Raw genomic sequence first — 13834 nt, forward strand, 5'->3', positions numbered from 1 at the left:
TTTTATATTTTATAACGCGACGATCTTCAAATGTCCGTTATACAACTCCTTGCTCTCTATCGCATATACATACATATATATCATTTAATTATCATAGATAAGAAGTACATGCTAAGTTATGTTTACTGAGATCATACTAATACATCACAGGGTTACATAGACATAAGATTTTTCTCTCTTTTATTTTTTTTTTTTCTTTTCGAGTTTTCTTCACGGCAGGCACCAAGCGTCTCGCGACTTTCTCAGATCTTACGAGATTCCAAGATTGCTAGGTCTCTTTTGTTCTTAATTCAGCGGTGGCATCGTTAGGCACAAAAGATTTTTCATTTAATTTTTAATTTTATAGAATTGAAATGTAACTAGGCTGATTATCTCGTCACTTTTTCGCGAAATGGAAAATATGAATCTTACGCATCCCACGATACCATTGCCAAATTAAATTCACTTGCTTCCTTTTGATAATTATTGTATTTATGTCGAAATCGCAAAGTGCTATATCTGCCACGAATATATAATCAATGATAATTAATATTAAACTGATTTGACTGCTATATGAATTTTGTGAAATTCTAAACTTGTTCCGTACGGGGGGAAATAAGTTTTATGATCAATGCGTATCTTTAAATTTGATTTATGGAGAGAGAGGGAAAAAAGAGGAGAGGAGAGATTTACATTTTTTCAACTCTTTCTCTCATATATTCGATGTTATGATGTGGATTTCGAAAAAATATATAGCTTGTAACCACCAGTCGTATTTTTGGACTATAATCTCAAAAAGGAAATTGCGAGCTAGAAAATATCAGGAGGAGCAAGATACGGTAGGATACTTTACGAGGACTGTTTTAATGGGGTATTGATAAACAAAAAAGTCGTGTATAATAAACAGAACTACTATTATAACCATCAATTAAGAATACACATATAGCTATAATATTACGTTTTATAAATTCGTTGGCGACGAACGAAGTAAACGTTCACTTAACAATATGCACTGGAATTTGTTTAATTATGAAACGTTTAATTCGTTCAGTCTCGATATAAAAAAAATATTTTTTTGTAATTACTGATAACAAAAATAAAAATCTGCAATTTTATTAACCTTTCGTTGGACACATAAAATTTGATTTTCAATAGCTTTTTTTCTTTTTAATTTATAATGTATATATAATATGAAATATTTTGTGAATATACATATATATATTATCATCATTGTAGACGTTATATTATGATGTGGCCAACAAAAAGTTAATGTTATTACGATTAATTATTCTTGCCAGAAATATTATATGAGAACCTTTGAGTACTTTTTTTAAGATTAGAAAAAGAGTTATAAATATCTAAAAATCTTCCTATTGGCTTTCTATTTAAACATAGATGTTTGAAATCAAAGTTCTTATTACATTTGTCTAAATTATTTGAAAATAACAAGAAAAGTTATTGTTTAAATATATTTCCAATATCACAGCAAAAAAAAACCAAGCGGTTCAATTTAATTGAATGTAAAATATTAAATATATTTTTGTGTCGATATTTTAATTTATAATGTAAAAAAAATTCATAATAAAAGATATAACTAAAGTATGTTGTTCTCTTAAAAACTGCCACTTTATGACGATTATGTCTCTCGCATATATTCCGGAAATAAATGCGATATAAGATAAAGAAAGGGAAAGAAAGACAATGAATCTTCTTTTTTTTTCTTTTTTTTTTTTTTCTTTTAATAGGTAGAAAAAAAGTTAATCGCGGGGTGATTTGGCATCGGCTGTACTTCCTTAAAATCGTACAGGAGATCAATGCTTAAACTTGGGTAACAAACTACAGCTAAATCATCAAATGTTTCTCTTCTTTCTTAAAGCTGGTCGCATTCTGATATGGAGTCGCAACCGCCGTTTTGAGCTTTCTCCTCATATTTTCGCAAAACCATGTCCAAATTGAGAAAATTCGAAACAAGTATTTGTGAAACTTTAATTTGGAAATTCAAAGTCGCTTTGATATTGCACGTGTTTCAAGGATTAGGCATCGAAACTGGCGCAAAATCTATCGCGAAGATCTGCTTCCTAATAAGATTCTAAAATTTCCACAGTTATTCAGCAAAGGAAAATCCGTCGTTGAATACTTGGGGAAATTAAAACATAGCAGCCACGAGTCCCAAAAATCTATGGATCAGCTCAAACATCCCATTCTTTCGATCCAATGAATACGCGCAATACACTCTATACCTTAGAAGCTAATAAACTAATCCCTATGAATAACTCTAAACTTGCATGTATTTCGTAACTCTTCTCTCTTATAAAATGTTTTTGTGTATGTGTGTGTGTAACGACATCGTTTAAAGATTTTTCTATGAATGTCTCGGAAACAAACGTAGAATATATTACATTAATTAATTTTGGACACAAGTCATTACTCTTTCTATCTACAATCTAATTTTTATTCTCCTTAACATTACTTAATCTTATCCTAATACAAAAGAAGATATGACATGTTTCATAAAAAAATAGCAATGAGAGTTATACTCTCTCTCTTCTTCCATCAAGCGCGTCCTCTCTCTTTCGTTTTTATCTAATCTTTCTGTTTTCCGCGTCTCGCGCGTCTTTCCATGCTGTTACTATTGTTTTCGTGATCCCTCGCGATATTACAAAGCCAGCGAATTACAGACAAAGATGTCTACGATGAAAAACGACATTGTTTCCTATTTCTTTTTTTTTTGTATTCATTTTTTTATTTTTAATTCATTTATCTCGATCTGTTTCGCCTGCACTCATGGTAGATAAAACTATATGAATGGCACAGCCAACGCAAACCTCGCGACTCCTGCCGAAGTTCCTCTCTTTCCCCCGTTACTGCCCTCGGCGATGCTGTTTTCCGTTTCTGTCTGATATTGTCTTAAGTTGCGCACAAACGAAATGGAAGAAGACGGCAAGGTTTGAACAAGGAAGCTGAAAGTTTTAGCTGCGTATCTGACCCGCGTTACGGGCGATCTTCTCCGGCGGCTCTATCATACTCTTTGTGGTGCCGTTCAAGCCGCGCTTGCGACTCTTCATGTAATCTGGAACAAACGATGAAAAAAAAACATGTTTTTATATAAACCGATGCGACAAGTACGATGGAAAAGATTAATCGAATAGAAAGTTGAATCAACTATGAAATATTATTGTCATTTTAATAACATTGGACTCTGAGTCTTAAGACAATCAAGAAATTTTTATACATTTTTATTAAATACGAAAAGTTCGTGAATTTTCTTTCTCTCCCTCAGTTGCGTAAACGTATAAAAAGAGAATATATCCTCTAGACATTTATAATAATTTCGTAATTAGGATAATTTTATCACAAAGTAATAATAAATTTGAGTAATGTAAATATTATGTATTATATATACATTTTTGTATTTATATATATTTATTTTTATTTGTATTGCATCTGAAATGAGATAATGTATCTTAAAAGGCATCTGGTGAATAACGCAAGCAATTCACGGCTTATCTTCGACTCTGATTTCTTATATGTAATCGCATGCAATGCCAGACTTGACCTTATGCACAATCCGGCTTGCTAACGACCGTATGTGCATGCGAAATCTTTCCTTTGATAACCTTGGGAATATAATATCGACGCACCGCGTACTCGCTAATTATATCAGTGAAAGATAAGAGCGTGAGATCAGGATTTTACATTGTTTTTATTAGTCGTTCGACGCAGTTGCAATTTCCAGACAAATATTTTCGTTGCCACGAAACAAATATTAAATTATTTTTTTGTGAAATATAACAAATGTTTAGGAGATAGAAATAGTTGAAAAAAATTTAGAATTTAAAATTCTAAAATTTATATAATGTTTTGTATGTAACAATTTATATATTTGTGTGTATACCAGTCATACTAGATCAAATTTGAATAGTTTTGTCGAAACAAATTCGTTGATTGTGACTCATAAATCGATACGCTGATACGATGTACCCATGTATAAAAGCACTCTCAGACCCCTTTGGAATAGCATTTGGCAAACTTTCCACAGTGAAATTAGGTACATCTGTCCAATTTTCTATTCGAACCCTTGTGCTTTTGTAGGGATCTTCTTCCGAGCCACGCGACAAAAATTACAAAAATTGCACCAATATTTAGCTTTCACCCTTCCAATGTTTTTCCCTATTACGAAATATTATTCGATTAATTACAGTTTTATTTCTAGACACGTTTTATATATTTATTATGATATTTACGTTATTATAAATATCTAACATTCTCAAATCCAGAAAACTATATATTTTTTAAAATCAATTAAAATAAATTCCGAAAATTACCGAATAAAATAAAATTAAATGGACTTAACATAATTATTCCCTGCGATGCTTTTTACCCTCTAATTTAAATACCTTCGAGACGAGATATGCGGGCTCTAAATCCTGATTTTAAATACCGACCCTCTCGCAACGATCCGTCTGCCGCCCCTGGGGTTCATAGTAGTCAGGGGCACGCGATTGCATGCACAGCTGATGCCCCCCACGCGTGCAAACACTCGACGTACACGCGTCACGCGGGATACAAAAGGTCTGGAAAGGGGGGCGGATGGGGATTGCAAGAGAGGAAAAGCATGGGGGTGCACTCGGGGCCAGCAACCCCATATGGATTTCAACAGCTGACCGCGCGGCTCATTAATAAAGTACGTTAGAAATTTCGTTCGGCGCCCCCATAACTGTATCCGTAAAGCAAAATACGTTACGAACTCGTTACTGTCCCCCGCGAGGGAGGGAATTGAGTGACGCAGAGATAGGAAACCCAATCGGTTCTCATCCATTCTACACGTGTGTACAGGATGTTCCGGAAGTCGTAACTTCCTCCCAGATAGATAGCAAATTGAAAAAAATGTTTGAATATTCATGTACAATTTATTATTAAAATTTATTATTAATTTATTATTGAATTAGATTTTACTAATTTATTACTGAATTAGATTTTGATAAGAATTGAAAAAAATAAGATGAAATAAAAATCCGATGTAAATCGATGGACTTTTTTTTTCGTCGACTTGCAATAAACTGTGCAGTTTCGGTCTTCGCGATGCAGTAAAAATATAAACAAAAACGTCGTGTGCTGCGAGGGCACGATGTGAAATGTGTTTACACGCATGTATATACGCGTGCGCGACATGTGACGAGTCACATCCAGAAATAGTCACGTCGCGTGGGTGGTGTGCATAGCCGAATAATAAATAGGAGAAAAAAAAAGAGAGAATTAGACTTGTGAGATTTATAGCATATACAAGATGGCTGTATTGCAACACAAGAGCGCGATGCATCCAAGTCGAGACTTTGTTAAAATATTCGAAACCGCGTACATGCTTATTAAGAAGTTCAATCTTCGCGATAAAGATCTTTATTACTAAAAAAAAAAAAAAGAAGTTATAAAATAATATATTTGATAATTTCGACAGCGAATATTACAGTTATGATAAATAATTCAGAGTTCGTAATTGCATATCTGTTTCCCCCCCCTTTTCCTTTTATAAAATTGCCGACATGTCGCTTATCTCTCAATCACACATTATGTTACTCAATTATATATTGACTCAATCTCTTCTCATCTTCGCACAATCGATGAATTGTTATCAAACAAATTACCAGACAAAGAACGGTGATTAAGCTCGAATTTAGCATTGCAAATCGTTCACGATATACGTCACTCGTAAATATATATAAAGTAATACTAGCAGTGAGATAATTTTGCGTACGAGAATATATAATTGCGGTAATCTCTCGACAGACGAATTGGATTGACCTAGGCTATGCATTTTCTGTATAAATATGTACCGAGCAAATTAATCATGATAAATCCAAGAGTCTGTATAATCTTTCAATACGGAATTATTTTTGCAGTTCGTAAAATTCATAGAACATGTACGGCGTAAAATCATTCCGATGTTTATACCGGAAGCAATGAATCGCAGTTTTACGGAATTTATTTCCCGGAAAGAAATTCACGATGATAAGATAACTCGCATGATCTCGTCCTTATTACTGTCTTCTTGTAAATTAACGGAGCAGAATAAATTCTCTCTCTTTCTCTCGCGATTTGGCAAGACGGATTCTCGTTGAAATTAATCGAAATAATCGATTAAATTAAAATGAACAGACACAGATAAGAGCGCGAGCGAGGTCTACCAGTGAAAAAACAATGTAAATCGCTTCCTGTCGGAATACGCGTCTCTCGTGCATATGCAAAAAAAAAATGCAGGTGTAAACAAACTTTATCGCGGCTGAACCTCGTGTCTTGGGTCGATGAGTTACGAATAGATTAGAGTTAAAAAATCAAGGTGTGTATATACAATCGTACAATCGAAATGAAGCGACAAATCATCGCGTTTTGCCGTGAACACGTGATTTCATCGCGCGGCAAAGATAATCAGCCAGAGTCAGCCAATCAGACGAATCGTCGTTCGACGATGATAAACAACCACGTTAATTTCGGTACGCGAACGCGTGCGTGCGATCAAACAATTCTGAAAACAAACATCGGCCTGGGTTGCATTTATATAATCGAACAGAAATCCAAGACGCGAGTAAGTCTCGTAAATAAAATTTTTATCAGCAATTTTTTTCGCACCACGATATCGCGACTTTTTTTTCTTCTCATCAAAAACGTTTTAACAACAACATCGAAATCAAAGCCGCCGAGAATAGAGTAGAACTGTGTAATGGTAAGAATATGCTCGTAAATTGCCAGAAGTCGGAACGAAAACATGCACATGATTGCCGGAAATATCGGGAAGTATATCGAAAGAGCGTCATTCAACGAGTTTATTCAACCCTTCTGTCGATGAAAGAGCAACTTTAAAAAAATATTAAAAATGTGTCGAAACTTTTCTCCTTTCTCAGACCAAAAATACAAAGGATCTTTATATTTGGAAGTCTCCTAAAATAATGAGAATTGTGTTAATAACTGAGTGAAATGTTAATAATTTATTGTTGTTACACAGAGAGATTCACCCTGAAAATTATGATAATCGTGGGACCATATGGAAAGAATTTTATGAGAATTTCTCTGATTAATATTTATCACAAAAATAATAATATCCATTACAATAAAATATAAAATATGTTTGGCATATTTTACTAAACTGCATAGTAAGATTAATCAAACATGTTTTATATTTTAGATGTGTGTAGATATTATTATTTTTATTGTGATAAATACTAATCAGAAAAATTCTCATTAAAATTCTTTTTATACCATATTGTCCCATGATTTTCAGGGTAAATTCTAAGAGAAAATTCTCTCCGTGAATAATTATGTTAATAATAAAAAAAAGTTCAATGTCCACAGCAGTTCTAAAAGAAATTGTCGCAGTGTATTATGTTAAAACCAGCCATATATCGAAGCTGTGAAGAATGCATTTGACAGAAGGGTCAAACTTGAGGGGGATGATAAATAAAGAGGATGGAACTTACCGGTGATCGTGGATTGCTTCCTCGGGACAGAGGGTAGAACAGGGGTGGTCGGCTCCACCACGCACCTCTTCCTCTTGACGTTCGCGTCCAACAGCTGATTAGGCATCGTGGTCTCGCCGATCTCGGGCACCCTGAGCTCCTGGGGCGGCGTTCTCTCGGCCGTGGGGGTGGCGCACGTCGGCGTCTCCGTCTGCTCGACGATCCTCGTGGTCGTCGTGGTCGTCGTCGTGGTCATCGTGCTTATCATCGTCAGGAGCGTCGTCGGCGACGTCGTCGAATCGCTCATCGGCGCCTCGTCCTTCTCGGCGGCGCGCGATTTTCGCGGCGTCCCGGGCGCGTGTTTCCTCAGATAATCCATCCTGCGGAGTGCGTAGGACTCGGGGACGACGTCGTGTTCCGTCATCTGTTCCCACTCGTAGCGCGAGTTGGGGCGCGGGATCCCCAGCTTGAACTCGAAGCCCCATCGGTCGGCGTCCAGGCGCGACTGGGCCCGTAATTCTCTCTCGGCCAGGGCCCGGGCAGCCGCGTGGTCCACGGGCCCGAAGAGATCGCGTCTGACGCGGGCGAGTTCGGCCTTGTTCGGGGCCGCACGTCCTCCTGCGCTGCCGCCGCCGTCGCCTAGATTCCTGCTTATTTCCGTCATCATCACCGGGTTCAGCACTCGTGCGCTCATATTTCGTCCCGCTCTATCGCCGCCGCGCTCCGCAACGGCTTCACGCACGCACGCGAAAACAAATAACACTAGGATACATATACACACTCTTTTACTATTTAGTTTTTTCCTTTTCTTTGTGTCTCTGAATCTTTTTTAACTCGTTCTCTCTGTCTTTTTCAGCGCGCTATCGATTCCTCTCGGCCGTGACGCATCGGGGATGACGATGACTCCTTCCAGGAATCCCTGCCGCCGTCGTCGTCGTCGCAGCACCGTGGGATATATGGCAACAGCGCGATCCGTGGCGCGACCCACCGAATTTCGAATAATGGCCGCGTTGCTGCTGAGCGTCGGACCTGGGGAAGATCCCGCTTGGTTCTCCGGATTCACTGACTCGTCGACGCCGTAGTAGCTCGATGCACGTCGATGCTCATCGTCGTCGGGAAGGTAGGTGACGACGAAGATGATACTCCAGGTAGATTTCTGTGGGAAAACCTGCCTCGTATCACCGAGGGGAAAGAGATGTGCGATGGCAAACAGCAGCCGCGCTTGGCAACACGGTGGGGCACGGTTACTACGTAGCCGAGACAGAGATAGCGCGGCGGCGAAAACAAACTCCCTCCCGTCCGTCAAAGTCACTCGCGCGGAGAGGAGAGAGAGAGACTCCTTCCCGTCTCGTCTCGAAAAAATATACGCGGCTCTAAATCACTAAAGCTATCGACGCACTCTCCTTCTTCTTCGTCCGCGACACGATTCCTCCTTCGGCGTAGCTGAACGGGAGGAACGCGATCCGGCAACGTTGCGTCACCGCACTTGCGCGTGAGTATCCGAGCGACGAGAGAGCGTGTTACGACGTGTCCCGCGCGAATTTCGTGGTCCACCGTCGCCGATGATCTGCGTCTCCCACTCTCTTTCTCTCGCTCTTTGTCCCTCCTCCTTATCTCTCACTCTCTCTCTTCTCGTATACTACACAAAGTATCGTCGCGTATACTCGAGACGCGATAACGCAATCGACGCGTTGAGAAAATTCCATAGAAAAGCGCTATTGCACACGGCCCGCCAGCAATATGCCGATCCGCTCGGTGGGGGAAATCGTCGAGAGAAAGAGTCGCCTTTGACACACACGCACTGCGCGTAAATACACCGCCTCGTCGCGTTTCCCGCCAAATGCGCGACTGTCAAAGACACGCGCGCGCGTGGCCGCCTCGAGTCCCGGAAGGATGTTCGCGCGGTTTACGGTCGACGCCGAACGCGAACGATATATGTCGTACTCGTATCCGCGCGAGTTGCGCAGCTCACGGAGTTGCGCGGGGACGCGTAGTTGTCACGTAAAGCGCTCTCTAGCGACTGAAGCGAACCTCCGCGAGTGCGAGCGACTCGAGCCTCCCGCGAGCTCGGCGATCTCCGCCGCCGCTCGGCTCGCCTCGCCGAGCGGCTCTCCCGCGCCCCCTTCGCCTGTGACGAGACCAATCACGCGACGACTGGAGAAACGAAATAACCGCCGTTCGCGTATCCGAGCTGTATAGTCTCCTCGACGTGACGTTCCGGCTTACGTTCGGCATCGGCGGAGTCGTGTTCGTGTTCCTGTGCGTGTGTGTGCGTGCGGAAAGATTGTACAGTTATCGGTATCCCTACGTTGTGAGGAAGAAGGGGCAAGAGGGAAGAGAGAAAGAAAGGCGAGAGAGATCGAGAATGCCAATCGCAACCTCCCTGGACGTGCTCCAATATTCCAGGTTTCGGACTCGAGGGACGACATTTGAAGTGTCCGTCTCTCTCTATCTCGTCGGCTCGGATTCCTAAGGATTATCTTACGGTAGGAGAACACCGATACAAATAAATATTTCTACCTGCTGCGCGCGACAATTTTTCTCTATGGAAACTACTCTAGCGGAATTATTTCCGCGTCATGGTAATAATCTGATTAATTTCTTGATTATTCCATTCTTATGAGATAGAATTTTTATCATATTTTCTCTCTCTTTTTCACACGTTTCTTTTTCGACGCTCGTTACTGTACATATACGACGTGATTAACGAGATCGGGATCAAGCGGGATCCGGATCGAAAGCATACATTGTCAAATTAATTTAATCGTGGCCTTAATTCGTCGCTTTAATTGTCCTTCACGCGTTCATGCTCACGGATGGCAACCGCGAAAAGAGAACGGCGCGTCTCCCGGTTAATGGCGTCGGCGGGGGAGGAAGGGGAAGCCGCAGCGGGAGACGCGCGAGAAATAAATAGGTCCAGTCTTTCCAAAACAACGTGCGCAATCTTATCGCGCGCGTATATTCGGTGGATTTTCATGTTTGCATGTGAAATGTGACGCGTTATGCACCGTGAACTTATTTACATACCGCTCGGATTATCGCTGATATTTTTTACAACGCGATAGAAAGAGAGAGAGACTTTCGCGTAAATCGAAAATTATATTGAGAATTGGTCCAAAAAGAGAGACACGTTACCTTAATTTTTAAAAAAATATATTTAATATATTTTTATATTTAATATATTTTATATATATACGGAGAGAATTTTCTCTTAGAATTTACCCTAAAAATCATGGTAATCGTAGAGAACAATATGGTATGGAAAGAATTTTATTAGAATTTTTCTGATTAATATTTATCACAATAAAAATAATAATATCTATACACATTAAAATATAAAACGTGTTTGATAAATTTTACTAAACTGCATGGTAAAATTAATCAAACATTTTATATTTTATTGTGATAGATATTATTATTTTTATTGCGATAAATATTAATCAAAGAAATTCTCATAAAATTCTTTCCATACTATATTGTCCCACGATTACCATGATTTTCAGGATAAATTCTAAGAGAAAATTCTCTCTATGTATTAGTATATTTAATATATTTTGTTAATATTTTTTTATATCTCGAGGCAACGGAAAACATGCGAGAAAACTTTCCGCTCCAAGCTTCGCAAAAAAAGTTAGACACGCAATTTTTAAAATACATTCTACAATATTGCTGATTTTTATTAATATATTCGCTATGAAAAATTAATCGCGGTCACGCGATTTAATAATTTACATTTTCAATTTAATAAGTTTGAAACTACACTGAGAGAATTTTCTCTTAGAATTTACCCTGAAAATCATGATAATCCTGGGACAATATGGTATGGAAAAAATTGTATGAGAATTTCTCTGATTAATATTTATCACAATAAAAATAACATCACAATAAAATATAAAATATGTTTGATTAATTTTACTAAACTGCCTAGTAAAATTAATCAAACGTATTTTATATTTTATTATGATGTTATTATTTTTATTGATAAATATTAATCAGAGAAATTCTCATAAAATTCTTTCTATACCATATTGCCCCATAATTATCATGATTTTCAGGATAAATTATAAGAGAAAATTCTCTGTGTATTTTTACATCGATTAAAAGTCTAATATTCGCGCAGATGAGGATATTGAATGACTCTTTAGAGTAGTTTTAAGTATAGGGAAAAATCTAGACGAAGAAATCCGAAAGTTTTCATTCATAAAACGTTGCGCGAATATTTCCAAGATTTTTCGCGACGCGACGCGCGACTCTTCGTTCAATTTTACGCACGAGAGCCGCGCGGCCGAGTACGATGACACAAAATCAACGGGACGAATCGAGACCTTTTCTCATTGATAATTGTCAATTTACTCCGTTGTGCTCGTCTCCGCACGCGGCACGCGAGGGGACGACCTACGCGGGAAATAACAACATTGTCGTCGGCGGCAACTCGCGGCGAGCAAAGCGTAGATAAACGATCCCAGAGACCAATTGGAGAGAGCGTTTGCCACGCGGCATTCTCTCTCTTTCTCTTTCTCTCTTTTAATCGCGTTGGTGTGTGTCGGTTCGATTTGCACGCCGCCATAACATAGCGCGGGTATTTCAAATAATCAGACTGCCATCCTTTTCCACGCGAATCTCAGTTCAGACGTATAATTAAATCGCAAATTATCAATTAAATCATTATACATATTCTTGCAAAAATTTATATAAAATATATAGTTTGCATTTTATATACAGGTTAAAAATTATTTTTATTTAGTTTGCACGATATTTTTTAAATTGTCTTTAATTACGATTCCGAATGAGAGACATTATAAGAGAAAAGCCGGTGTCGATGCAGCGCGTTACGCTCTGAGAAACGAAAATCCCACGCAGCATCCAGGAAGTGGTGAGGGGTGGGAACCGGATGCATTTCAATGAGGGGAGACGAGAGCGAACGAGTTCACGTAAAACAATTCTTTCTGCTTTTGGCAGAGAGAAAGGGGGAGAGAAAGAGAAAGAGGAACCCAGCGGTCTCTTTTTCATTGTCCACCGCAGGAGTGCATTTCAGCGAGGTGTCTGGTTGCATCTGGTTGAGCTTTGTAACCCACAATATAAAGCGAAGGCTCTACTTCCTTTCTGTGATATTTGTTACAAAATATCGTCGACAGGTTCATCTACTTTGTATCAAATAATTGAAGAGACTTATATATCAAAATTTAAACACGATGCCAAAATGCACTGCAATCATAATCAGCTGATTGTCTTATTATATTTCTGTTGTTTATATTTTACTCTTTTCTCTCAATACAATCTTTGATGAAATATTTAAAATTTTACTGCTGCAACTACACAGACAAAATTTTCTCTTAGAATTTACCCTGAAAATCATTGTAATCGTGGGACAATATAGCATGAAAAGAATTTTATATTTTATTGTGATAGATATTATTTTTGTTGTGATAAATATTAATCAAAGAAATTCTCATAAAATTCTTTTCATACCATATTGTCCCACGATTACCATAATTTTCAGAGTAAATTCTAAGAGATTGGTGCATATATATATTATATATATTATTGCGAATGCATAAAATTGCACGCATCGTTGCCCAAATAATTACTGACGATTAAAAAACACGTGCGCGTGTATTTTCAAGACGGTCAGATTATTTTCGAAGGAAGTTGATATTTATTCGCGAGGCGCGCGACCGGAAGACACACGGCTGCATCTGCGTCGCGTGTTTGCCGGCGAAAGAGTCACCTGTTTCATCATTTTGCTATCAAAGCCGAGCTTACCCTGAGACCGCCGTGTGTTATCTCATCGCGTGCTAGAGCGTAATAGGGACAAAGCTGTGCACAGTCGCGATAAATCACTTTTATCAAGCTCAAGGTGGTGGTGGATCGAGATCGAGGTTGAGAACGGGTGCACTGTTTCGCAGAAGAGGTCTACTTCTCTCCGAGAGACACGTATCGGTATCTCGTGCAATGAAAATCTCATGTCAAATAGGGATAAATCAGTTTCTGCACAAACGCTATAAATCAAAATATTAAAACTATTATAAAGTGTCGAAGATGATCGATTGAATCTCGATTTGCTTTAATTTGTATTTGTAGAAACGTTTCATATTTAAATTTCAATGGGCTAGAGAGAGCCAGACGCGAATAATAATGCATCAGTCGAGAAAAATATAATCAACTTGAAATAATTAATTAGTAATTTTATATCGGAATTGATTAGTCGTAAATGGGGCACACATTTTTTCACTTGATGCAAGTAATTAAATCAATCTCGATTTGAGATTATTTTAATAAAAACCTGTAGTTTCGTATTTAATATAAAAATACACCTGATATAATGCACACACATGCACACTTTCGTAGCTTTCGAAGAACGAAGACTTCTTGTTTTGAGAGTCTGACATTATTATCCGTTCGCATTC

The 13834-nt window shown here is 38.5% G+C and overlaps 2 protein-coding genes across 5 annotated transcripts in view; one reads left to right on the plus strand and one right to left on the minus strand.

Annotated features, from left to right (window-relative positions):
* Window positions 1-204: 204 nt before the first annotated feature.
* On the minus strand, window positions 205-9458 carry Dap (cyclin-dependent kinase inhibitor dacapo). The gene is made up of 2 exons (XM_083044642.1): window positions 7449-9458; window positions 205-3049 (listed from the first exon to the last, which is right to left on the minus strand). Exons 1-2 carry the CDS (start codon window positions 8119-8121, stop codon window positions 2949-2951), a joined length of 774 nt encoding a protein of 257 aa, XP_082900768.1. The 5' UTR covers window positions 8122-9458; the 3' UTR covers window positions 205-2948.
* A 142-nt stretch (window positions 9459-9600) lies between these two features.
* The window catches only part of Hipk (Homeodomain interacting protein kinase), a 104850-nt gene continuing 100616 nt past the window's right edge, over window positions 9601-13834 (plus strand). Inside the window, exon 1 of one of the 4 annotated variants that reach the window (XM_083044627.1) lies at window positions 9601-9913. The gene's annotated coding sequence lies outside the window, so the exon portion shown is untranslated. The remainder of the gene's footprint in view (window positions 9914-13834) is intronic. The other 3 variants (XM_083044625.1, XM_083044624.1, XM_083044626.1) reach the window with 3 other exon arrangements.

The sequence above is a fragment of the Prenolepis imparis genome, unplaced genomic scaffold (assembly GCF_030444845.1).
Source record: "Prenolepis imparis isolate NDT839.2.m4 unplaced genomic scaffold, iyPreImpa1.0 SCAF_8, whole genome shotgun sequence".
Taxonomy (NCBI): Eukaryota; Metazoa; Arthropoda; class Insecta; order Hymenoptera; family Formicidae; genus Prenolepis; species Prenolepis imparis.